Source organism: Pyxicephalus adspersus, chromosome 4 (genome assembly GCF_032062135.1).
Source record: "Pyxicephalus adspersus chromosome 4, UCB_Pads_2.0, whole genome shotgun sequence".
NCBI lineage: Eukaryota > Metazoa > Chordata > Amphibia > Anura > Pyxicephalidae > Pyxicephalus > Pyxicephalus adspersus.
Genome location: NC_092861.1, coordinates 49,185,029 through 49,211,087, shown reverse-complemented (window position 1 = coordinate 49,211,087; position 26,059 = coordinate 49,185,029). Strand labels below are relative to the sequence as shown.

General features: G+C 36.3%; 1 protein-coding gene across 1 annotated transcript in view; it reads right to left on the bottom strand.

Moving 5' to 3' along the window:
* The window catches only part of FNDC3B (fibronectin type III domain containing 3B), a 176,960-nt gene that overhangs the window by 55,432 nt on the left and 95,469 nt on the right, over nucleotides 1-26,059 (bottom strand). Inside the window, exons 7-13 of the mRNA XM_072408114.1 lie at nucleotides 9,269-9,327; nucleotides 6,950-7,101; nucleotides 6,439-6,498; nucleotides 4,894-5,032; nucleotides 4,431-4,484; nucleotides 1,836-1,960; nucleotides 360-531 (exon numbers count right to left, since the gene is read on the bottom strand). Coding sequence (XP_072264215.1) covers nucleotides 360-531; nucleotides 1,836-1,960; nucleotides 4,431-4,484; nucleotides 4,894-5,032; nucleotides 6,439-6,498; nucleotides 6,950-7,101; nucleotides 9,269-9,327 — 761 coding nt within the window. The remainder of the gene's footprint in view (nucleotides 1-359; nucleotides 532-1,835; nucleotides 1,961-4,430; nucleotides 4,485-4,893; nucleotides 5,033-6,438; nucleotides 6,499-6,949; nucleotides 7,102-9,268; nucleotides 9,328-26,059) is intronic.

Here is a 26,059-nt window from a genome sequence, read left to right as displayed (position 1 = left end):
TTTAAGACTGGGCTCTAGAAGACAGTAATGTGCTATCCATGTTTTTTTTTATTGTATTTTTAACGGGATTAGCCTTAACATACAACATAAACAACTACATACAAGTTACAGGCTGTTGGTAAATAGGAAGCCATGTCTAAAAGAAGCTTTCTATGGTATGTCATAAACTGGTAAGCTGTACCCACAGGCAATAGATAAGCCTGCCATATGTGTTATCTTTAAAGGTAAGGGGATTTTGTTTTTCTTTATAAGCTTATCAGCCTAAAATAGAGACTGCCATTTACTGAGGCAAGAGTTTGATAAGTCCGTCACTTCTCTAGTGTCACGAGTACAGGAAACAATAAAAGCAAGAAACGTACGGTATCCTCTTGAATCTCCAACGTGTATGAAATAACTTCTTCTGGGAAACATCCCTCTGGCCTCATCCAATGCAACGTTATCCACGTAATTCCAGCTCTAATAAATTTAGGTGTGGAGGGCGTCTGAGGGATAATGCCTGATGTGTAGTACACAACCTCTTGGCTGTACTCGCTGTGAATAAACAGACACCTCAATGAGCAAGCTGTTTACTATGATGGAGCAGTGTTCCATGCTATGTAAACAATTTATTCAATTATGTTGGTTAACACAGATTTAAGCTTAGATAGATATGTAAACATACATTTTAATAAAGGTATCTACCTTTTCCAAAAAAAAGTTAAGTGAAAGGAGCACACACTTTCTTGACTGGCATATTAATATTTAATTACATGGAAAAATAAACTTCTACCAGATGAATCCTTTCTTGTTCTATATTTGTTACTAAGAACTGATCAACTGAAAAATACTCCAGCTTAAAGTAAATGTAGAAAACTGGCATATTTACTTAAAGTCCATGTAACCCCAAACTAATTCTCATTTAGTTTAAGGGAGCACTGTGTATAATGAAAGACTGCCATGCTTGTCTGATAAAATCTAGATATCCAAATTTGCAATTGTAATTTCTTTCTGCCCTAAAATTATTTACTTCTGGATTTAAAATTGAGAAACATGGCAATCTGTATTTTAAGCAGGCGGATCCAGAATACAGAGCACATGGCTCCAGCTAGCAGCACGATAGATGCTTTGTCAATCTAAGTAAGTTGCTCACACGGCCGATATAGCACTTCTGAGAGGTGTTTTTTTTATGTATGCATTTTTATTATTAATAAGCTTTGGATAAAGTAGGGAAACGATAAACCTCCTATTAGTTTTTTTTTTCTCTTCACTTGCCTTGATTTTTCTCTGTCCTGGAGATGCAACAGGAAATGGAAGAACTTTCTTCAAAGTGAACGTCTCACCTTGTAAGGTGTTAGGTTGGAGCAATGTCCCCTACCAGGGCAAATGAGGAGATAGTTGCCCCATTGGGAACATAGAAAAGAACAAGGTCTAACCCCTAACCACTATATCCAAAATTTATAAACACTTTTTAAAAATTGTACACCAACTGATCCAATGTTTACTATAAGTGAATTTTATATTACTTTACTATGCATCAGTTTTAATTTACTAACATGTCATTTCTCCTTTACCAACCTACAGCGTATAATCCTAAAATGTACTGTAAACCATTAAAAAACGTAAATATTTAAACAAAAAAATAAATAGTAATCAATATCAAACAGAATATTTCTTTCTTCCTCGATAATTATCCTGTTATGCAGAAGAACTAAAAGTTTTAGCTAAAACCACTTTATTATTCTCTTTTATGCAACTTTTTAAAATATTATAATTTAAACATACAAAGAGAAAAGATAACATGCAAAGTCTATGAACCAATGGCAACCAACCAGCTTTGTTTAAATCACAAGACTCACCTTTTCCCAATATCATTGCGTGCTGCCACCCTAAATGTGTATCCCATGGCTGGGCACAGTTTTGTAAGCTTACAGTGCCTTTGGATTCCTGTATAACATTCTCTGAACACACTGTTTCTTTTTCCCTAAGAAGAAAAACAAATTTAAAAAGATTTTTATATGACAAATACTTTTCTGTATCCTCCCTGAGTAGGTCATCCAGCTAGGTTTACAGGTAAAGACAGGCGGTAAAAATCAAGATAGCTGAAGTTTTGATGATCAGTTTACCCAATATATAAATACCTCATATTTATGGTAACATACATTGGTAGGGACATTGCCAACAGAAGGACTTAATATACATTAAGTATCACTTTAATAAAGATTACCAAATTTTGTATTTTTATTATTTGCTTATATAAATGGTTAACAAAATAGTTAAAAGTTGAAAAACTCAAAACATTATAAAGTTTATATATTTCATGTGACACACTTGGAAATAGTAGTTACCATTAAAGGTAGTAATTTATACAGTAATGTTGTCTTTAAAAATGTGCCCTATAGACTTTTCTGTATTCATACGGCTTGTCATAACATGACAAACTGTGGTGTAAAATATATTTGCTTTGAAATCAAATGCACGCACAAATGTTATTTCCACTAACATTACTTCGGCTAAAATACAAATATTTCTTTCTCACTATGGTATCTGACCAGTGAAATATGAATACTGGTGCATTATGAAGACTTTTAGGAAGACGTATTCCATGAAAGCCTATGTATTATAAAATCAGGTAAAAGAGGTTTCTACTTTCCATAATCTCTCCATGTAGCAATAAGGGGATCTCTATTCTCACCACCCTTTTCAAATTTTGAGGAATTTTTAGAGTAGGTCCTCTATATGTTATAAGGACAATATTGTAAAATATAACTCTATTTTATAATTTCCATCTTTTGTTAACAAAACACATTTCAAAAACTTCATTATAAAAGCGACACTGAACAATCTATTCATCCTATGTTTCATATAAGGATCATCAAAAGCTTACTGTAGTATTAATATATATTTGAATATAATTAATGCATGTACACTGGATTATCTTGTTTTCCTGAAACACCTCAGCATGCCTTCCCCAAAGACATGACCTGTTTTACGAGCATGAATTTAATAAACACAGAAGAGGAGGAGATAATGAAGACTGCAATCAACATACATTGTTACATCTGTAATGTTAGGAGAACAATTTACTTCCTGTCATGTTTTTGTTAATAACTAGTTTCTTATTCATTGGAATAGATTGATGATCTAAATAAAATAAGCTGAAAAAGTCAAAGGAAAGGAAGTTGTGCATTTGTAACTGCCATGTATTTTCTAAGTGTAGAGGCAGTGAATCTGCTGTAAATCAGTGTTTTCAAAGTGAAAAAAAAGGCCCACCATGCAAGGAAAAGAAAACAGAAAGAGCGGTCATATTGATTGCTCTCCTCTGACCCAGAATTACGTTCATGCTTGCATAATTCATTGGTTGGCCGTGCAGTCTCTATGTTTACATCCTGTTTTTCTCTAATGAGCTGAGCAGATGAGGACTTTAGGGGCCGTTTCTTGATCTTTTTTTTTTTTTACAGCAGATAAATCTTTTTTACCTTTGTATGTTTAAGGCTGAGAAGATCAGTTTGGTCAGATAAAAACAAAACATAAACCTCTCTGTAAACTATAGTGATTGTATTACAAACAACCAAAAACTGGGAAAAAAGTACCAGTACTAAAAGTAACCAGGATTAGGATACATGGCAATAAATACAGACATGTATCCCACAGTTGACAATGATAAAATGTAATAGTGAAAAGTGGGATAATGAATGTAGTGATCTGCACTATACCCTGCCCAAATTGTAGGAGAACAAGAGAGCGTCACACCGCTGTGCTCTCCTTCCTTCACTTCTATTTCGGTTGTTCAGCATCTGTCGTTCATGGATCTGTCAGGATGGATTTATGTACAACCCTGGGCCACCTTTGTACACATGTCAGATTCTCGACCGTATCGGACGGGAATCATCGGACATGTGTACATAGCCTTAGACTTTTAAGCATTGGAAAAAGTATTTCAAATGGATCGTTGTATACAAACTGTATGCAGAGGTAAATGGCGACTATGAAGCTATACAATACATGTACATAATCAGATTATCCACAGATTAGTCAGCACATATCAGAAAAAAATTGTATGTTGAAGTCAGAGAAGGCTTGTTCAGTTGTATTATTTAACTATATATTTAATGCAAATACAAGAAAACAATATGATAATTGTAAGCATGTGCATCAATGTATCCAACCTGGATTTTCTGGAATTGAAAATACAGTCTGTAATTAACTCAGAACACAAGTCCCAGAGTGGCACAAACATTAGCATGTTCTTTTGGACAAATGAGTGCCATCACTGGTGTCCCATGTGTAATAACGTCTGTGTTCATTTGTTATATAAATACAGGTTGTAGATACACCGACATGTATAATTTCTCCACCTGCAGTACCAAGCAGAATAATACCTGAGCACATTTGTGAAAAATATTAAATGGGGTTTACAATGTACACTATACATTAGAAGAGTGAATACAAACCTCATCCCACTGTAAAAGGTAACTGGTGATTTTTGAGCCATTATCTACTGGTGCCTAAAAAATTAGTACAAAAAATATTTTAAAATTCAGGTTTTGCAGGATATAAATGTTTAACAGCTATACAATTACACAACAACCCAAAAATATAACAAATTCAATGTTACTATTTATGTAAGATAAGAACATCCTGTATCACTATGCCTAGGTGAAATCTCCTATCTGCCATTGACAAATTAATTTAATGTCCTTGGTTTAATAAACGCACATAAAAAAAAATATATAAAAGTTTTTTTTTCCCTTCACGCACTTTGAAAGTACTCAGAATATATTACAGAGAGGTTATGAATCTGGCTTCTGCTCTAGACTTTGCAAGTGGTACGCTGGAAGAAGGATAAACATTACAGTAAGGAGTGTGGTCAAAAAGATTCCATAGATGACAGAGCAGCAGGTGAATTAACCTTACCTTCCACTGTAGTGTGAGGGAGCTTTTGGTTCTGTGAGACAGCTTAGGTGGGAAAGGACATTCTGGTGCACAGCTATGAGTGGTAAAAGTGATGGGTTCTGAGCAGGATCCCTTTAGAGATTTGTTGGTTGTATATACCCTAAGGTGAAAACACATGTATATGAGAAATATCTGTACCAAATAAACTACAAAACCTAACTCTTTACATTTGCATGAAAAGTACTAAAACATACATCGTCTGTTATACATTGACCAAATCAAGAATTTAACACCAGTACTTTTAAAAGCAACAACAGCATCAGTTAGCAATATGTCTAGTACATTGAGTAATTCCATGTACTATATTCACTTAAGCTACGTACACATGACCAATGCTTCTCGCCCAATAATTGGCTCAGGGCCGATATCGGACAAGAATCTGGTGTGTGTACAGCGTCCATCGTCCGAATGACTGCCCTAGAGGATCCACGGACGATGGACAAGGAACGACCCAAATGCAAAGGAAGGAGAAGAGCACCTGGCAGGGTGCCGCTCCATTGTTCTCCCCCTCCCCTCTCCATAGGGCAGAATTGTGCTGTATGTACAGCACTCATTCATGCATCGTCCTTAGTCGTTGGAAAGGATCATGAAAGATCCTTTCCAATGACAATAATTGCATGTGTGTATGCAGCTTTAGCAATAAGTAAATGGAAACAATAGCTGTACCATAAAACAACAGGCAAATCCACATATGTGTTATCCAAGACAAGGGACACTGACCTAATTGCTTTGAGCTTGCAACAATCCATAAAAATATTGTACTACTGATAACAATATTTGCATTACATATCATGCTAGTAGTCAGTAAAATAAATACTTATATATTGTTTTTGATTTAATGTTTTATTTATCCATTTACCAAGCTGTACATCACAAGTAGGAAAGGTTGTGACAAACTATGAAACTCTCAGGGATGTGTACAACAGTTTCATACCCATGGTTTAAATTCTGCCAAGACAAACTGTGAATTTCAATTTTTTTGAAGGGATCATTTTAGTTACTTTTATTTACTTCTGGCAAATTTGTGTGTATAGAAATATGGGGGTTCCCACTATTGATTTTTGAAAGTGTGTTTCTGTGATCCCAAACATGGATTTACTAACTAAAAAGTTGCTGACCTTAACCAAGCCTGGAGCCAGTAAAGTCATAGAAATTTAAAACCCCTCCTTAGAAACTTTTTTCTGTTAACTAAACCTTTTGGCTTTGTAGCTAGGATCAGAATGACAGTCATTGGCAAATATGGCAGCCATTTTTCTATCTTCACAGGATCAGCTGCATAAGAAAAGCATACTAAACTTAGCCATATGCGTTTCATAAAATGGTTTTCAGTAGAAATATGACTCTGTTCCCCCTTCTTTATTACAGGTTTTTAGCATGATTTATTATGCTTGGAAAGGTGTGATTAGCTTCTAGTTGTTACTAACATGGGACAGAGCTTTATACACTACACTTTAAATCACGAAGGTTGCTGTTTTCCAGCCCCCAAAGACAAAGACTATAACTCACCTGACATGGTAATCTGTTGCTGGCCTGAGGTCTTTCAAATGACATTCTAATTCTTCTCCACTGCAAGGACAAATGGCATATCAAGAAATAGCAATAAAAAGGTGGCAGCTAATATGGGTTTCTGCCCTATACAACAACATTATCATCAATATAACAGACAAAGTAATAGAGTAAAGCTCATCCATCTGCCTGGTCAGGACATGAAAACATTCCTAATGCAGGTTTATGGGGAGTACACAGAGGAAAGCTTTTATGAGATTTAAGACTAGATATATAGAGCACATCCCTTAATGACACTTAGGTATACTTTAAACTGCCTGAAAAGAAAGGTATGCAAAGCAAACAAACTAGGAGGAGCAGGTTTTAGCTGATAACTTGGAAGTTCAAAGTGTGCTCAGCCTTCACGCGCATACAGTGTGTGCTCTTAACTTACTAATTACTTTTATAGATAGAATTATTCACCCATATAACGGTTACCTAACATATTTTTACAGTGGAGTTTATCACCTACCTGTAAATAATCTTGTACTTTCCATCTCTCCCTTTGTCTGATAATGCAACCTCATAGCTACAAGAATATGAAAGGCCATTACTGGATTTCTCTCCGTTTTGATAGCCAGGAGACCATGCCACTAAAGCTGTTTTTGATTGGATATTAGAAACCTGTATGAAAGGAAAAAAGAAGGAAATTGCTCTATTTAAAAAAATAAACAAACAATGATATCATGTAAAGCGTCTGTAAACTACCCTACATTAATCAAGGAGGTGGAAAGGGAAATGACTTCCCTTCACAATCAGTTTATATTTAATATTATTAATTTTTTATTTTTAGGGAATTTACACCTAGTAATTCTTTGTTTTAGACTAACATTACTGGGAGGGTTGCCACTAGTAATAGCAGTATATGATTAGCAAATATGTAGAGATTGGAACAGAATTATTGCACTGGATCCATCTAAACCAGTGATCACAATGACAGAATTTAATTGCAGTCTTATCTGCCAACCATGGGTTGTCTAGGTGTCTAGTTTCTGTAAAGAGGATTCCAGCATGCTAAGCTCATTTATATACTACATGCTTATGATCTTCTCTACAGGTAACACTGATTATTTCGTTCAGTAGCTTACAATGTAAATGAGATGTATTCACCATTAACTGGTGTTTTAGTGTGCAGGAGTCCCACATAATTCAAGGAGAAATACATATAGTACATGAAGATGGTGTCTGGGGAAACAAGCTATTCCATGGCCTCAGTCATTTTGATCATTGTGATAATTGATTCTCCAAAGAGCAGGCCTCTAACAGTCCTGAATTACTAATTGCTAGATGCTTTGTGATGACTGTACCTATGTTTACTCAGCTGTCCGTAATCCAGATTTTCTTCCCAAATTTTAGCCATCTTAACCTAACTATGCAGAGATTTTACAAATAAAAAGTGCAAAGAACTCCTTTGTAGAGGTACCCTTTTGCTCCAGGAACCCAGCCTCCCGCTTATTGTGGCTCTTGTATTTGGGAGTGTTGTGCCATTTCAGGCTTTTTTACTAGATGATGAAAGCCAGTAATATTTCTGCATTAAAAAAGCAGCTGTACACTGGAAAATGATTAGGTCCACTTAAAATAATGCAAATTCCAATCTGCGTATTATCTTGGTTCTCCATTTCAAATTGAAAAAATAAATAAGAAATTCTGGTCTTTCACACTTAAGAAGGGGCTGTTCATCTTAATTACATTAATGTGGTGATCATGAAGACATAAATCATTTATAAAGAGGAAATAGAGAACTGGACTAATAAGATGCTGCATCTAGATAAGGGCAATGAGCATAAACAAAGACCTACTAAAATATTTAATTGGCTTTGACGTACTGTTTGTGAGCAAAATTAAACCTTACATAGCTGATTACTTCCTGGCTATTTATATTTACAGTCCATTACATCAACTGTAGTTAAAACTCATTCAAATGCATATAGGAGACTTAAAAATAGGGAACGTAGGGGACATAACACTGCTATATGAAGGTGCATCTGCAAGTGTGTATGCCTATATATGTATGTGTATATACTTGTGTTTGTAAAACTAAATATTACTCTAATTTCCCAAAACAGTTTAGCCATTTGTAGGTGCATTTTCACATTCACATACATACTCTTTGATGGCCAAATAAGTATATTTGCCTACCAGGACTGTATGTAAAGTTACTCTGTAAAGATTTGCTGCTACCTGTTTGTAACTAAAGTTGTTCAGAACCTTTAAAAAAATTCTAGAATTTTGCTAAAATTTCACTTCTTACACTGCTCAAATATTAATATATAAATTGGATTGTAGAAATTTTTACAGGTACAAGGTTACCAGCATTGCTTTGCCAATTAAACTGTATTCTTTCAGCACAGAGATCCTTGGTCAATACTCAGCATATAGATATACTGTTAGTGGTAGAAAGATTAGATTTGGAAAAGCAAGTTAAAGGAGAACACCATATGTTTACAAAAAGTTGTAAAGTTGTAGCTTTACTCAGCCAGCCCATTGATTTACTCCGTGCTGCCTTGATGCACATCCAGGATGATAACAATTTGTGGGTTCAGCTTTATGATGCAGATCTTTGTCCAGTTAGCAGACTGGAAGCAGAAGGGTTATAAAGAAATAGGAATTGTGCAGAAAACAGACGTGTATAGTAGGGGTGTTTGTTTCACCAGGTAATGCCATTTTTAAATGTTTGGTGCAAAGCAATGTAAAATATGCTGGTACAATACAAATTAGTGAAATAATTATATAAGTAGGGTAGTGTACTAACTGTTGTAACAAATGTACCATTAAAAAAACAAAAACTCACTGTTAATTTCTCAATTCCCGAAAGCACCTCATGTGTCTTCTTCACTTCTGGTTCATATTCTGCAACAGAAAACAGCCTTGGTCAGTACCCCATGCTACATTTATTTTATTACAAAACATTTTTGGAAAACTAAGGCCCCTTTCACATTTGTGATGGAAAAAACGCAATGTTAGCTACTCCTAAGTGCACAACAAACTTCTGCTATGTGCCTAGCAGCAGCAAACTGCACTCCAGGTTAATGCATTTGTGTTACGGTGCAAATCCAGAGGAGGAAAAGCAACTGTGCACCCTGAATCAACTTTTCATTTTCAAACACTGTGTCGTGATCAACCACAACTGCAGTCACAACAGTGTTCACAAAATGTTTCCTAACCTTTCCCATTCGGCTGAACTGGAGCAACTGGTAACGTGGTTAAGTCTGCAGAATGCTGCTGTCATCTGCAAGTCTGAACTGACCCTAAAAATTGTGTATAACCCTGTCAGAAAAGAAAATCATACTGCTAATACACATTGCATCTATTTGCTGCAATTCATCCACGGTGTACAGTTGTTAACAAAAACGTGGACAGGCATTACATGATAGAAAGAAAGTCACACAAGCAGCAGGTGAGGAAGTGGCTGTGATTGCAGGAGGTTTTATGCCACAATATCTGCCATGGCATTTCAACCGCACTCTGCAAATTTCCTAAAGCATAATATAGTTGGATTTTGAAGTGGGGAAGGTGGTGGTCAGTGCTAAAAAAAAAAATCATCAACTATGTGTTAGAGAAGTTACAAAGCCTAAACGTTTAAGCCCCATTTCCACCTTACAGGGACACCTTCAAGCATGTTTTTTCCCTCATCCATGGACCCAAGAGGTGTAAAAATAGTTAAAAATGAAAATCATAATCTTATGAAAAAAGATACAACAAATACACAGTTGAAATCCCCCCTTGAATTGTGGAGCCCTTTACCTGCCACTCATTCTTTAGTTAATTTTTCTTGTGAAATAATGTAACTAAAGTACTTCCTATTGCAATATAAGTATCCTGCGTGCCACTAATACTAGAAGTGAATTATTATTATTATTATTATTATTAATAATAAACAGGATTTATATAGCGCCAACATATTACGCAGCGCTGTAAATTCCATATCTTCTCCTTTTAATCCAAAACAAAAAGTCCCGGATAGGTTCTGAGTTACCTAGATCTAAATTTCACTTTTGTGTTTACATTTGCACAAATTATACTAAATTGCTTGCTAGAAACTATATTTACATATATTAGTAACACATAGGCACAAAGTTTTGTGGCAGCAAAGTGTTTCTATTTGGAGAAATATGAATCAGGGAATGGACTATGTATCATTGCTACAGTCTCATTACAGAAATAAAAAGGATTCATAATTTCATTGTCATATTCCAATAACATAGTCTAAGGCTAATTTGGAAGAGGTCAGTGAATGTAGCAGTATTTTTGCTTAAATATTTGGCATTATTGGCAGAATTAGAAAACTTTTAGGATCAAATAACTAATCATAGCTAAAACAGTTTCCACATATATCTGTACTGTGAATTTAAGGCTAGGTTCAGACCTACAGAAGGATCAGGTGATCCCGTGTAGCTCCTAGAAGCTGGCATCTCGCTCGCCACTTGGTCTTAAAGAACCAGCATCAAAAGATTTGATACCAGGCAGTAGCGAGCTGTACTGTACCTCCTGCTGCCACCTCCACTCATTCTTATGGGGCTGCTGTAGGCAAAGAAAGGTGCTACTAGTAGCATCTTCCCGGAGGCAGTGGTTATTTACATGAAGAATCGTAAACCACAGTATCTGACTTTTATTTTAAAATTGGTAGTAAATAAACTACACAGAAGTGAACAGAATATGGGAAAAATAACTATGAGCAGCAATATACAGCTTGTCCAGTAGAGGTCAGTGAAAACCAAATAATAAAACCTACATTCTAGATCTACAATTATCACCCTAGCCCCAGCAAGTATACATGTGTTTTATATCTAATTACAATCAGTAGATGTGATTTTATGAATCCTATCAGTATTTGTGTATGTTTCTATTTATTTAAGGAGCTTTCAGGTATATTAAATTAAAAACCAAATCCGGCTTCTTCAAAAGTATTTACCATCAATCTTTAAAAACGTAAATTTTCAATTTTAGGTTGTTTTTATGGTTAGTATGGTAATATTAATGTTATATTATTAATGTTATGTAGTAGTAGCAGCAGCTGTAACTGAACGATGTACACATAAGGTAATATTTTTCATATGCCTGGCCTTCTGTAGGACAGTGATAACATTTAATATAGGTCACTATAAAAAAAAAACATAATTCCATCATCATGAAACAAAAGAAAGATCACAGTACTGTGAGGCCTGCTCCCAGCTGGGTAGAAGGGCTTCCCATGTAACTATTGTAAATTACTTTCTTTCGATGGAAAGAAAATAATAGCTCTAACCCTATAATTGTAACGGTTTAGCTTTTATCTTCATTTTGAACAAACACATAAAATATAGCGTTTGGGTTTCAGTTTGCTAATATTTTCCATGCACAGAACCTTTTCTCAATTACTTATCCACAAACAATCCCATATGCCAGAAATTTTACTAAAATCTGCCAGATTTTCCTCTCTGCTGAGAAGTAAAACATCCTTCAGTGTTATATGCTCCCATTACAATACTTACAATACCCAATACACAACAATACACAAGTATTTAAGTGACTATTCATGCTTAGACCCACAAACCAGGATGAAAATAGGTATTCTTGCTGGTGACTGGTGCTGGGACTATGGAACAAATATGTAGGATGGAATGCAATCTATAAGAATAGAAACTATTGCGTTAAGTCACTATTATATATATATATATATATATATATATATATATATAAAATCAGCAGTAGATTTTGGCTTTGCATCATAGTAGAAGTTGACCACTGGGGGGGAACTATACTTCATGCTAATACATTTTATCAATGAAAAGAAAACAATCTATCAAGTTCATCATTTTTATGATCAAAGAGTATTCAGATAAATGTGTGGGTTGACATAGCCATCCTCCCCTTCCTAAAACAATAGCTGTTATACCAATGCTTTGACCTAAACCAAATAAATAATAAAAACTTTTCTGACCTAACTACACCCTAAATAGCAGTGTTCTCCTCTGCCCCTTTTTAGCTGGGTGCACCACCCGGCACTTTTCAGTAACCACCCCAGTGTTTTTAGGTGGTTACTGAAAAGTTGGGTCACAATACAAGGGCTGCCACCTGCCTACAATTTCTTCCCACCTAGTATAACAAAAAATTCTGGGTTGAACACTAAATAGATTTGTTGTTTTTCTGTTTTTTGTTTGCACCGTGTTTTTTTTCAGGATCTTAAGCATGACTCATAAGCATTTAATCCACTAAGGGAACAATTGCAGCCTCTATATTTCTTGGTGTACTTAAAAGACCAACTGCAGCCAAAACTTTTAATTTGATTTTGGATATAGCCTTTCATAAAAGGAGTCAGAGTATATCTCAGGTTCTTATTGCTGTAACCCAGGGGGGGGGGGGGTCATTTTTATTCACTTCCTATTAAGGTAGTAAGGAAATATCATCTGAATGGGCACAAAAAGCTGAAAGACATTTTTTTAGAACAATTAAAAGTTCTGACAATGTTTTTTTTTTGTTATTGTATCCATATCTTTCTTGGTCTTGTTTGGTGGAAATCTCACCCCTAACTTTTTGTGCAAGTATCGTAAGGTAAGAAAGTGAAAGGAAATATCCCAAAATGGAATCATGAACTAAAAAAAAATGATGAAGAGGAATTTTAATTTTGGGATGGAATATCCCAAATGGTTTTTTGGATATGAGATGATTTGTTTTCTGGTTGACGGAGGGTTGAAATTGAGAAGACAAGTTTATCCTCTTTTCAAACATAATGAGTTACAGAACAGACTGATAAGTAGGTTTAGAAGGCAAATACATGCATGGTTGTGAAACAAACAAGAGTGGGTGTATTGGAAAACAGTCATCACACACAACTGTATATAGTCATTTTAGAATCTGAGACAAAGTCCAAAATGTAGATGTTTAAAGTGTGTGTAGCTTAGCACAGTGAGTGAGATGACATACATGGTACAATGAGAGACGATAGGGATCTCCTAACTGTTTGCACAGAACAGCCAGGACATTTGTCAGTGCCCCCCAAACAGTATAACAGCAGCTATTGCTCTCCTCCCTCACTATCTACTTCTTCCATTGCTGTGCAGTGGTAATTCAAATCATATATGACAATATAACACATCATAAACAATTGCATACAAGAACCGACTTTAACATTTAACACCCCTTCAGCCTTCCTTTTATTTCTATTTATCAGGCTGCCTCACTCTTTGACCATAGACCTTTTTGTATGTACAAAAACTAGCCTGAAACTCCTAAGAAACAACATCTGTAGATTTAAACCCATAAACCCTGAGCCGACTGTGGAATGAAATGTCTTTCATCCTACTATGGCATTTCACCTTACATTTGAAAATCCCTAGCCATAGGACTGGAAAGAGAACATAGTACACAGTGACTTGCTTTGAGAAGTGAGGGGTTTAAACATACTGAGCCATGATCAGCATTAAATCACAAAGTGTGAAAGCATTCGTACCAGACCACTAACACTATGCAAGCTGCCAGTATGCAGACAAGTTTCCACACTGTGTATGTCTGCGGGAAATGAGTCTGAATTCGAAAAGTTGGGATTCATGAATGACAAAATTAGGTCCCCCACCTTTTCTAGCTGCAGAAATCTTTGGAAGAGATAATAATACACCATGACCCCCCATTTTCCCCCAAGCTTGCCTAGCACCTTAACAATGTGTACAGTATGTGAAAGATTGAGTATGTGGGGGTTTATTGTATGAACATAAATATGTACATTAGATGATGTGTGAGTATAGACTGAAACAATATGTAGGGTGACACAGATTGTGTATGGAAAAAGCATTAGGTGAAATGGACCTTTCAGACAAAAGGCAAGAGGTTACAGTGACACTGCAAATATTGCACTGGCCAACCTACAAAGGTTTATAGTGACTGTACAGTGGCACTACATGGTGACAATGCATGGGGTTACTGTAACTGTACAATGTCATTGCATGTAGTGGTGCAGGGACATTGTACAGACATGAAATTATACCACAAAGTGTGACAGTTATTGTGAATTGATAGTGCAAGTGTTGATATCGACAGTACAATGATAACTTAAGATGCGATGGTTAGAGTAATATAACATGTGGTGATTGCAACTGCATGCAAGTGCTAAACTGTACCTCCATGCTCTCATCCAAACAACCCCCATCCCCACATCGCCATCGACTTCACTACCACCAACTTGCCTGTGGGCCCATCTCTTGCCTCATGCCGGCACAAAGCAACCCCACCCCTTAAACTGTACCCACATGCTTCCAAATTACAACAGTTTAGCCTAACCCCCTATAGTTGTGTACCAACCCTTCACACCAAGACTGTGCACCCATCCCACCACTTTCACTGTAGGTCCCTCACCATTGCCTGATGCAAGCACACACCTACTTCCAAATGTCTAGAACCTAATCCTTCCTTATCATTTACAACCACACCTGCAACTCTCCCATTACCAACACCAATGCCTAATCTACCCAAATGTTGCTACTTAAAGTTTCTGTAGTTCTGATTTTTATGATTAATTTCACTTCATTGTTGGTTTTCTTCTGGTAGGAAAATTTAGAAAATAAAAAACAGAAGGGAGTTATCTGCACCCTATATACATTAAAAACCCTCCATTGACAGCATGATCCACCTAATATAACATACATAATCAGATCATGAAATACATTTGTTTTTCCTTTAGGCTATTTTGTCCCAAGCTACTTCAGACAAATTGGTATAAATAAACCATTTTAATGATACAGCTTTAGAATTTATTTTTTTGAAAAAAAAAAAAAAAAGCACAGTAAATACGTTTACAGGAAATTTATGATGGTGATGTAATTAGTTCTTTGATGTAATGCAACATTTCTTTCTTGCATCAGTCTGTGCTGGCATTTAGAATACAAACTATCATTTTATTTTTTTTCTCTTTTTGCCACATGTACAGCACTCAGCTTGACTCTTAGCCAGATGCAAAGGAATAAGAGCAGTCCTAACAGTTCAAAGCATGAGATCCAAGACAATAATCACATAGCACAATAAAAGTACCTCTTCCCAAACTCTGCCCTGGCTGACCTTAAGCACTTCACTGACGTAAGAAGCGTTGATGTATGGTATTAGACCTTTAAAAGACCCTTCTTATGTGCTCTGATGAGTCCATGTTCCATATGTATACTAATAATTAAATTACACATGAATAACTGGGACATGCGGAACACAACTTTATAGTTTGTAGTAATATCCTATCCATGTCTGCAAAAGTGATCACAACCAGATATGTTGGTGTATCTACACAGGTATCCCATAAAGGGACTTGTCTGAATACCGAACAGTACTAAATCACTTCACATTTAATAGTCTGAACCACTGAAATTCCAGACATGCTTGTTTGTTCATACTTGTGCTCAACCTCCTGTGCCAAAACCTACACTGAACGGGTAATATTTATGTAGATATAGCAGAAATGTGAAAGACAAAGCTAATTTAAAATACACTGTAATAAAACGTGGGTACCTAATACGGTTTTACCTAAATGATGAGGAAAGATATTAGATTGATTTGCTAGAGGTTCTTTATATGTATTGTGACAGAGTATACCAAAGCCTTGTCCTGAGTCGGATGTGTATTGTCTGACTTTTCTGTTTGGTTTATGGAACACCGGATTGTTAGGGTCCTGGAACCTGACCAGGTAAAAGAGTGGGAGGGTTTCCCTGGTTCACTAGACTCAAGTCCAGGTTTTCACCTGTGGAGGTGAAGCAGAGGTGTACTATTTATTTACCATTATGCTGCAAAGAGCTCAGTGTGATCCCAGAGCTCCACAGAACAAATTCTGATGACTTTTTGAAATGAAAAGTGACTGTATATATGTCTTGCTCTAGTTAGTCAGGGACTTGAGTGAGCCAGTAAGTTGCTCATCCAAGCCACCATTTTTATGTTTTTGTTGTTGCTGACATTTACTGCAATGAAAAATCCAGGCCAGAGCCTGTATTAAATTTTAAATGGAAACCTGCTGTCTTATGTTTGGACCACTCTGACACCTCGTTGCTGGCAATCCCCTAATGCTGTACTGTGCTGAAAGTAAGTAGACCCTTGGCCTAGGTAGCTTGTACTGGCCCCTCTAGATGATGAAATTAATCCTTGTAAACAATATGCATAGCTGCCAACCATCCCCTGACATTAACTATGTGAAATTTTCAACCTTGGTAACAAGTGGTTTGTGGGTTTTCATGCAAAGCTTTTATTTGGTTTATTGACTTCTTGAGAGGCACTCTAATACTAAATACTAGCAAAAAACCATAGTTTTTATCCTAATCTTTTTTGGGGGGTTACAAAATAAATATCAGCATACTAAAATTATTATTAGACCTAACTGTTGAATATTACAATGCTAAATTTCCTTCTCTAGTTGAGAGTCCATTCTTTAACTTCTACTCCCCAACTCTGTGCTGATTTCCGGCCCATGGAATTTCAGTTAGTGTTTTTTCAAGCTATACTACACGGTTTCATTACTTGAGTAGTAGGCATGGTGTGTAATTCAAATGGTGGTAACCCCTAAAATCTATTTTTATTCCAGGTATTCCAGATGTAATAAATTAAAAAAAAAGATGACTGGAGATAAATACTTTTGCAGAGGACTGTAAATGCTTGGGTATTTTCCTGACAATAAAAAGTGGTCTGAATAAGAAAAGAAACATCTCTTACATTAAAGTCAAGTTGGTTGTAACTTACCACAACTAGATAGAATTTAAATTTTTCACTGACTTTTGAGGCCTGTTAATGAACTGCACCTTTTTCAAACTATGTTGCTTTGTCATGTACAAGCCAACAAAATAAAATGATCAATTGGCCTTTGAAAATTAGGAACAGAACTAACATTTTTGAAAGAAGCTGAGAAAGATTATCAAACTAGAACAAAATCAGCCAATTCTTTAGGCAATTGCAAGCTTTATACAGAGCATTAGCAGTTACTGAATAGAAAAAGGAGACATCAAATAGTGTAGCTTGGGCAATGAAAAATAATTGAGAAAACAACATTTTAATTATAAATGGGCACTTTGTATTATCCTTCAGTCACCTAGAGTAATCCATGTTTAATAATTACTTTCTTTAGCATCAAATAAGACTAGCAAATACCATCAGAGATGTCAAAAGCACATGTGTTTTTATCAGTAGTTTATCTTTATTCAAATGGTCAGTGCCAACTGTACACTTAGCTGCTGGCTGGACTGATTATTTTCTGTATCTACAGCAACTTTCCATTCCTATGAAGTGACATCAGCAAAGGATCCCTGCAATCCAACTCTTACTTTATACAAAATGTTTAACGCTTACGTGATTCCCTTGTCTCAATGCTAAGAGCCCTGACAGACAACATCATTATTCTATCATTGCTTAATCTACCCAGACATTTTTATTCAACCAAAAAGAATATATGGAATGCAAAAATAGCTGTTACATATCATACTATTTATATGTAAATGTACCTCAGGTGGGTAACAGTGTAATTGTCTGGATTTACCATAATTCATATTTTCCAAGTGTGTACAGCAATTGTTTGACTACTAATTACTACTAATCTGCCACCATCTTCTCCATGGAAGTAAAAGTAATAATACAGGAACCAGCTATAATAACCCTGACATATTTGGAAAATGTATTTGTCGATTTCCCAGGCATAAGGCTTCAAATATTTACTTTATTAAAATTCTGCCAAAATAACCTTGCAGTAATTTCACTCCTTTTTTTACATATTAATTTACTAAAATAAAACCAAAAATGAAAATAAAAGATATGTATAGTGGCAGGCTAAACAAGAAAAGTTTGTGAGTGCTTCTGCAACCAGAGTAACCAGACTTTATCTGGTGGCTGTGCAGGGAGATTTCTACATCTCCACAAACATTGTGACCCACTTCTCAAGGACCTGCCAACAAGTCTGTTATAATCAGCTCAACAGTTCATCTGCCCACATGCTTCCTGCATTCCTTTTTTAGTTTAGATTTGCACTAAGCTCAAGATGGAAAATTTGTTAAGTGTTTCCCAACATCATTACAGCTATATGACAATACCAAAAAAAATGGAGGAAAAATCAGAAAAGTGGTTATGCCACATAAAATGGTAATATGTACAATGGTAATAAACACTAAATCTTTCATCTTAGTTTTAAAGAGACTTTGTCACTGCAGATTGGTAAAGAGGTGGATAAACATACCTGTAGCAGCTTCCGAGAGCATGCTTTTTACAGGGAATGCTAGGCCTTTCTGATAGGCAAAGCTAAAAATTACTTTTAGTGCCAATGCTTCCCCCACACTTCCTGACGTGTATTTCTACCACACAGCGAGGCTGTCCAATATAGTGATGAACCTATAGGGATATAGGATTTTATATAACAGTTATTAAGGAGTAATCTATATAAGAGTTTACTGGCAAGCTCTGACATTACTCTGAAGTTTTGAAACTTTGCCTATCAGAATGTCCTGGTATTCGACTGACTTCTTTATATAATCCCCAGCCTCTATTGGTCAATCACTATAGTTTGCTGTGTAATAATGTGCATGTAGGATGGCACAGTCAACAATCTTAGATCCCAAGCTTTGAAGGAATGTCCTGAGACTCTTCATAACCTGATTAAACACCAGCAACATCAGTGTTTTAAATAGATGTTCAATGCTTCAAATGTTTGCACCTACCTTTCTTTAAATAGCTGCTCATTGTTTCAGATGACTAAACCTTTGTCACTCTATCAGGTAAATCTCATCTTAAATTCTCAAGCTAATACCTCTGTTGGAGTGCACAACATGAATTGTATAAAATCAGCACTTATGCATATTCCATTTCAAATGATGGATTCAATATGACTGTTGGTGAGCCTTGATGGGGGTTTCCCTTGAAATCTCAATGAGGACAAATCTAGCAGGGCGACTCCAGCTGGGGGTTGGATACAAGGAACTAGAAGAAAAGCGAACACCTCCTTGAACAGGAAGATCACACCATACCAGGTGTGAGGTATAGGTGTTGTGCATTGAAACATCTACTTAAAGGACTTCTCCAATCATCCTGCCTGGTGTATAAACATACCTGCTATCTGATGACCCCCAAAGGAACCTGAACTAGCTGGTCAGCAGAGTCAGAAGACTTGCCCCCAATGCAACAGTGACACCTAAGGGGTGGATGCATGGGTCCTGGAGATGTATAAGAAGGGACAGCAGCCACAAATTGTTCTCCTATACCTCTTATATTGCATATATCTCTTTTACCTCTTACCTCTGATACCTCCTATTGCCTCTCTCTTTCTCTCTCCAATCTTCGTAGAACCCAGCCAGGGTGCAGGATATAGAGGACAAACTCTTTGCGTAATGTATCACTTTGCTTTGTCTGTGTGATCATTATTTATCCTATTTGAATAATTGTTTAGTACTAGTAATTTTTTTCTCTGGTAATAAATATCTTGTTATTTAAGATTTGTGTGAATATTAAGCTAATAGAGACTTAGTAAAAATACAGCTTTCCAGAAAAGGGATAAGGGAAACAGGAAAATTTTCCTTCATTACTGGCACCCCAGATGGGACCAGGAAAATTTTCCTTCAACTTCAAATACTTCACTCCTGGATCACTCCAGGAAATCAACAGTAAATGAGAGATCTGAAGGTGCGGACTACACCTAGAGCTTCTTTACAGGTCTCAAAAATCTTATAATAAAGCATGCTTGGTTTTGTTCTAGGGAGGAGCTACCTACTAATTACTAATGACAATTTAAAGGTTTATTGTGTGTACTAATTTACATAAAAATCTATCTCTTTCACCAGCCTCTTAATATATTAATGAGTACAAGTAACAATAGGATGGTACTGTGCATGAAGGCTAAATTAACAGGAATATCTCACAGTTAAAATGTTCTCCGTGTATAATTGACACTGCACAAAGTAAATGTGTTGAATGGGAACTTAAGTATGGTGTGGATTAGAAAGTGACTAGTGCCAAAACTAACAATTTGTTGGCACTACACCTTCTCCAGACAGTGATTCCATTGAATAAAAAAAGGAAGAGATAAGACCCTTACTTGTACTTCTTGAAGAAATATAACACACAGTATGCAGTAAAGCACCACATGTGCTTTAAAATTAAAATGCAGCAAAGCAAAGCGAGTTCCTTTGTGGTACGGTGATAATATCACACAGTTCTGGCAATCACATCTTTGATTATGCACATTAGATGCTGTCATAAGTTGGCCATGTATATGGGGAGGTTTCTGATGGCATAACAGCAGAAGTCATATGAACTCTATAAGTAACGGATACAAATGCTCTAAAATGTGGAAGTTTAGGCTTTACCCCAGCAAATACATTTTTTTTACTAAATAACAGTTTACAACTGCTTTAGAATATCTCAACCAGCTGCTGGCCTTCTAGGTAAGATACATAAGGAAACCTGACAATAAAAACACTACATGTGCCTTATTATAGCTATGGCTTAGTCTACACGGACATTTTCCCCAGCGTTTAACCTGAGGCTTTAAAAGCCCATGTTTGAAATTCTCATGCATTCTAATGGCCTAATCTACACCAGGACGTTTCCTATAGGCACGTTTTTGAGCATTATATATAATGTTTAAAAAATTAAACCGCATGGTTAACGCAGGAAAAAGCGAGTAAATGTGTCATTTGATTTAAATGGGGGCACTTTTTCTGAGTTTTCTGGCATTTCCCACGTTTAAAAGTGCTTGAAATGTAAATGTTGTAAAAACGCAAGAAAATGCGGTAAAGACATGCTAATAAAAGTGCATAAAACGCATATAAATGCGTCTGTGTAAATCCAGCCTAATTGACCTGCCTAATGCAGTTTTTTTGTATTACTGTCACTTAGCATGTAATTAAGGACATTTTATTTTGTTTTACTTTCCTGATTCACATGCTCATTTTGGGTCAGAGACTAAAAGTAATAAAGCTAGTGGCTCAGCCTTACAGTACTAAAATAGTAGATATCTAAAACATCACTCTGGTATAGTAATGTCTCCTATAAATTACTGTAAAAACAGCATGTGGAATATTTATGGGGTACAGTTTAGGGCACCACATTGTAAAAGGAATGCAGTTTTGAAAAGGATTAACTGACAGCCAGCTAAAGAAAAAAAAAGAAGGATGAATTATCTTTCTTACAAAGAAAGCCTGGCCAAGTTGAGAACATTCAGTTTGGGGAAAAAAAAAACTTTCTACAAGGAGCCTTGAAATGTATAAATATAGTCAGTATGTGATTTAGTAAGTGTTTAATTTAAGAACTGCACAGTGGACAAGGGGGTTTTGGATACCTTTGGAGAAAAGAAAGCAATTTTTTATTTGTTTGTTTGTAGCAGAAGGTTGTACCATGTAATAGGTTGCTGCATGAGATGGAAATGCAAAAATGAATGAAAGAATAACAATAAACAAAAAAAAAAAAGATACTTCAAAGATAAGGTCAGAATTTCTATCCTTGTGACTTCAGGAAGGACTTTTACCCCTTGGTATTTTTTCTCTACATTCAAGTCAAAGCTGTCAGAGTTTTCAAAGAAGAAACTTGATGGGCATGCCTTATAAAGATTTACAGCTGAGAATGTCATAAGTATTTCAATATGCCAACTGCAACAAGCTATAGATCAGCAGGGAGAACAATAGTCCACTGGCCAAAGCTCTCCATCCTAACCAATACAGTTTTCTACTGACTGATGTCAGTAATTTGAAGGTGATTGATGATCAGTGATCTATATACAATCCAAAGGCATCTGTGATATTTCATTAGACCTGTTTCATCTACAAAAACACACAGGCTTAAGGAAAAGAACAAAAAAATAATGCAGCTTGGCACCGACTATGATTTGTCCATTGTTTGGCTTCCATGGGTTGATGAATTTCGCTCTTTAGACTTTTTTGTGTTATTTAAAATCTAAGGTCAAAATTTTTGCTATTTCTTTGACTGAATTGGGAGGACTTCTCATTCCGTTTTTTTTTTTTTTTTTGCTCTGTGTACCCATTTGGGACATTCTTTTTCCTTATAAGACCTGAGGAACACTGTAACTGGGATGAAAATTGAAGGGCAATCCCAAATGTTGTGTTCTTACCGGAACTAGATCAGAAGGGAATGATTTGAGTGGAAAGACTTATTCCAGTAAAAGCTGTCTAGTTTAGGAGAAATGTTCTTTAATTTCCTGTTGTGTCTACAGAACAGGAAGTAAAAGGAAAAAAAGTAAGAAGAAGGTCAACTGCAGGTTAAAGAAGCTTCTCAAACTGATGTCAAATGGACACTTGGGATTGGTTCATATGATAAATGGTGTAGTGGGATATACTGTATTGCCCATAGTGTGTGATGAAACAGAACATTAGATATTGCATAGAAAACAATGTCTGATGTTCACACTACATGTGATCAAATGAAATGCATTGCTACACTGTACTGCTGAGCACATCTTCCCACTTTTGTAATGAATAGGGTCAGCATCACAGCAGACAGCAACACAAGTGGCTGTATGCTGCAGTATATCACACAGCAAAACACGTTCCTACAGAGTGAACAAGGCCTAACTTAAACCCTAAGCCTGTCAACACAGGCCCTAGGGTAACTAAAAGTTTCCACTCACATTTCATTGTAACTTCCTTATGCACTTCTTAAAGGACAGCAACCTTCTAATTGCAAAATACACAAGAAATATATATATATATATATATATATATATATATATATATATATATATCATGTTGGTGATCTACTTATTAAAAACACACCTCACAGATATTAACCATATCTCTAGCATGACAGATCAAAATAAATATTAGGCAAGGCCAGCTAAACTAGAGCAGTTCATTCACTATAACATACCTTTTTTTCTTTCTGGTGTCTGGGAACTCTTACACCTAATCACCTCTATAAAAGAGTATATTATGTCACATAATGTAAGCAGCGAGTTACTTCAACGTGTGTCCTCCCTTAGGATACTCTTGGGTTCCATCTTCCTGTTCTGATGCTGTAGGTCAAAGTGTCTGGTAATACAGTTTTATACTGCTCTGGAAACTATTTATTGTGCACAAAAATATATATGTATGACAGATTGTTGCAGCCAAGAAACACAAAACAAGTCTTGGCTGATGGCTGTAAAAAGGTGATTTCTATCAAATAAAATAAATCCGAAGAGCCCTGGAGAATTTGGGTAGCCATAGTGAAATGATGAGGTTATAAATAGTAAATAAAATAATGTATAAAGGCAGTGAAGCTTTTTTTTTTTCATTTTCTTACAAATTCTAGTTTCTGTGCTTTCTGCTTTGAATACCAAGCATTCCATCTGCCCGCCAGCTGTGCTTCTTAATCCTCTCTAATAACTGCAACTAGTGCTGCACCCTGAGAATCCAGAACTTTAAAAAACTTTGCTTCACACTTGCTGCCAGAACTGATTTTTAGACATTTGTTTCATATGAAAAGCAGTGTAAACAGTTTGACAGGTGGTAAATTTCCAGTCTCTAGATGGACATGACAAACTTTGCTTGCAGCAGCACTGCCTAAAGTTAGGCTGCGTAAACACGTGCAATAATTATCGTTGGAAACAAACGCCTAACGACCTTTCGGCCAATAATAGTTAACAAAAAATATGCACAACGACGCTGATGAACGAGGATTGTCCCTGGAAACAAACGACCGTCCCGGCAGATCTGATTGGGCAACGATCATTCGCAATCTATTGTGTGTGCGGTCCTTCAGTGATCGTGGATTGTTCACAGATTGATGTCACTTCCTGCATCATTCAAACGATCTTATCTAGTGTGTGTACACTATTGGTGAATTATATCTGCACGAATGTAACCGTTGGAATCATATGTATATATTATCCTAAGCTGTAAATAAACCTTCTCCTTTTGTAAAATCTATTGGTCCTTTAAAAACAAGGCAGCACGGTGGCTCAGGGGTTAGCACTCTGGCCTTTGCAGCGCTAGGTCCTAGGTTTGAATCCCAGCCAGGACACTATCTGCATGGAGTTTGCAGGTTCTCCCCGTGTCTGCGTGGGTTTCCTCCGGGTACTCCGGTTTCCTCCCACATCCCAAAAACATGCAGTTAGGTTCATTGGCTCCCCCTAAATTGACCTAGATTACATTAATGACATATGACTATAGTAGGGACATTAGATTGTGAGCTCCTTTGAGGGACAGTTAGTGACACAACTATGGACTCTGTACAACGCTGCGTAATATGATGGTGCTATATAAATACTGTATAATAATAATAATAATAATAATAAAAGGCACCCCAAACAAAGCACATTCTACAGTATCCTTACAGCATGTACAGAATTGTGCACAATATGATCGTTCAAAATAATGGTGCATAATCGTTGATCTGTCCTTAGTCGTTCATTTTCTAACGACAATTTTTGCACACGTGTACCTAGCCTTAGCTTGAGTGCCCATTATACGGTGATATACAACATGATGTGTATAAACAGGATGTGACTGGGCTAGTTGTATAGGCAGTTTTTTCTTTTTCTTCATTTTTTGGGTAAAATAAATAACAATAGAAGTCTCCAGATTTCTGTCAAACTAAGTCAATCATAAATGCAGCTTTTTGGTGCCCTAACACAGAAGTAAGGATCAAAGATCTTCACACCCACTAAGGGATATGTCAATACAAAGTCCACAGATCAGCAAGTTAAAAAAAAAAGTAAATCTAATAATGACTTTTACAGAGCCATTCTATTCAAGAAGATTCATTTCCTGAACATTTAGATGATACAAGAAAGTGAGTCAACACAGCAAGTCATAACTGAGTAAATGTAACCATTCACAGTTCAACATTTTATTAGAATATACATTTGATTTGAAACTAATGGATATCTATTACAAACTAGGACATTCTGGATCAATATTTGATTGATTTGTTTATCTAACATTGATTAGATAGAGTGGTTGGGAATAAATTACTGCAGAGCTACGTATCACTTTGTACTGTGTGGTAGTGGCTAGTAGGTCCACAAAGAATAAAGCAGGGAGGGCTCTGTGACAACCAAAAGCCAACAGGAGTGTTCCCTGCGGTTTATCTTAACAATAGGGTGAGATGTTTACATTGTCCATTGTTAGGAAATACATTGAACAGCATTTCTATTTACTGGAGGTTGCTAGAGGTTGCACAGACTGTATTCCCACTGTATTCCTTAAAGCAGACCTAAACTCGAAATGTTTACTTTACTTAAAAGGGTAGACAACCCTTTTTTTTAAAAGCAAAAATGGTATGTATTTTTTTTTCCCTTTTCTGTCTTGATCGCTGCAGGAGCGCAAAGCCTCCCAGGATACCTACATCACACATCCCAGGAGGTTTTTGCCTGCTCCTTATGCGCATGCCCTAATTTTTGGAACGTGCAGAAGAAGCCCTTTCAGTAATAGAAGAAAAAAATTGCTGATCTCACGCTTGCGCAGGGTGATCCGCAATCTTTTTTCCACATCTACGTCACCCTATATCACGCCTGCGCAGTGCGAGATTGGTGACGCTGGAAGAAGAGTGAAGATGCGCCTGGCCGAAGACGAATACCGGGACGACGCGGGACCCAAACAAAGAAACCCCCGGAGGATAAACATATCTGCGGGATTAAAGGTAAGTGTGTTTTTTTTTGGTTGAGTTTAGTTTT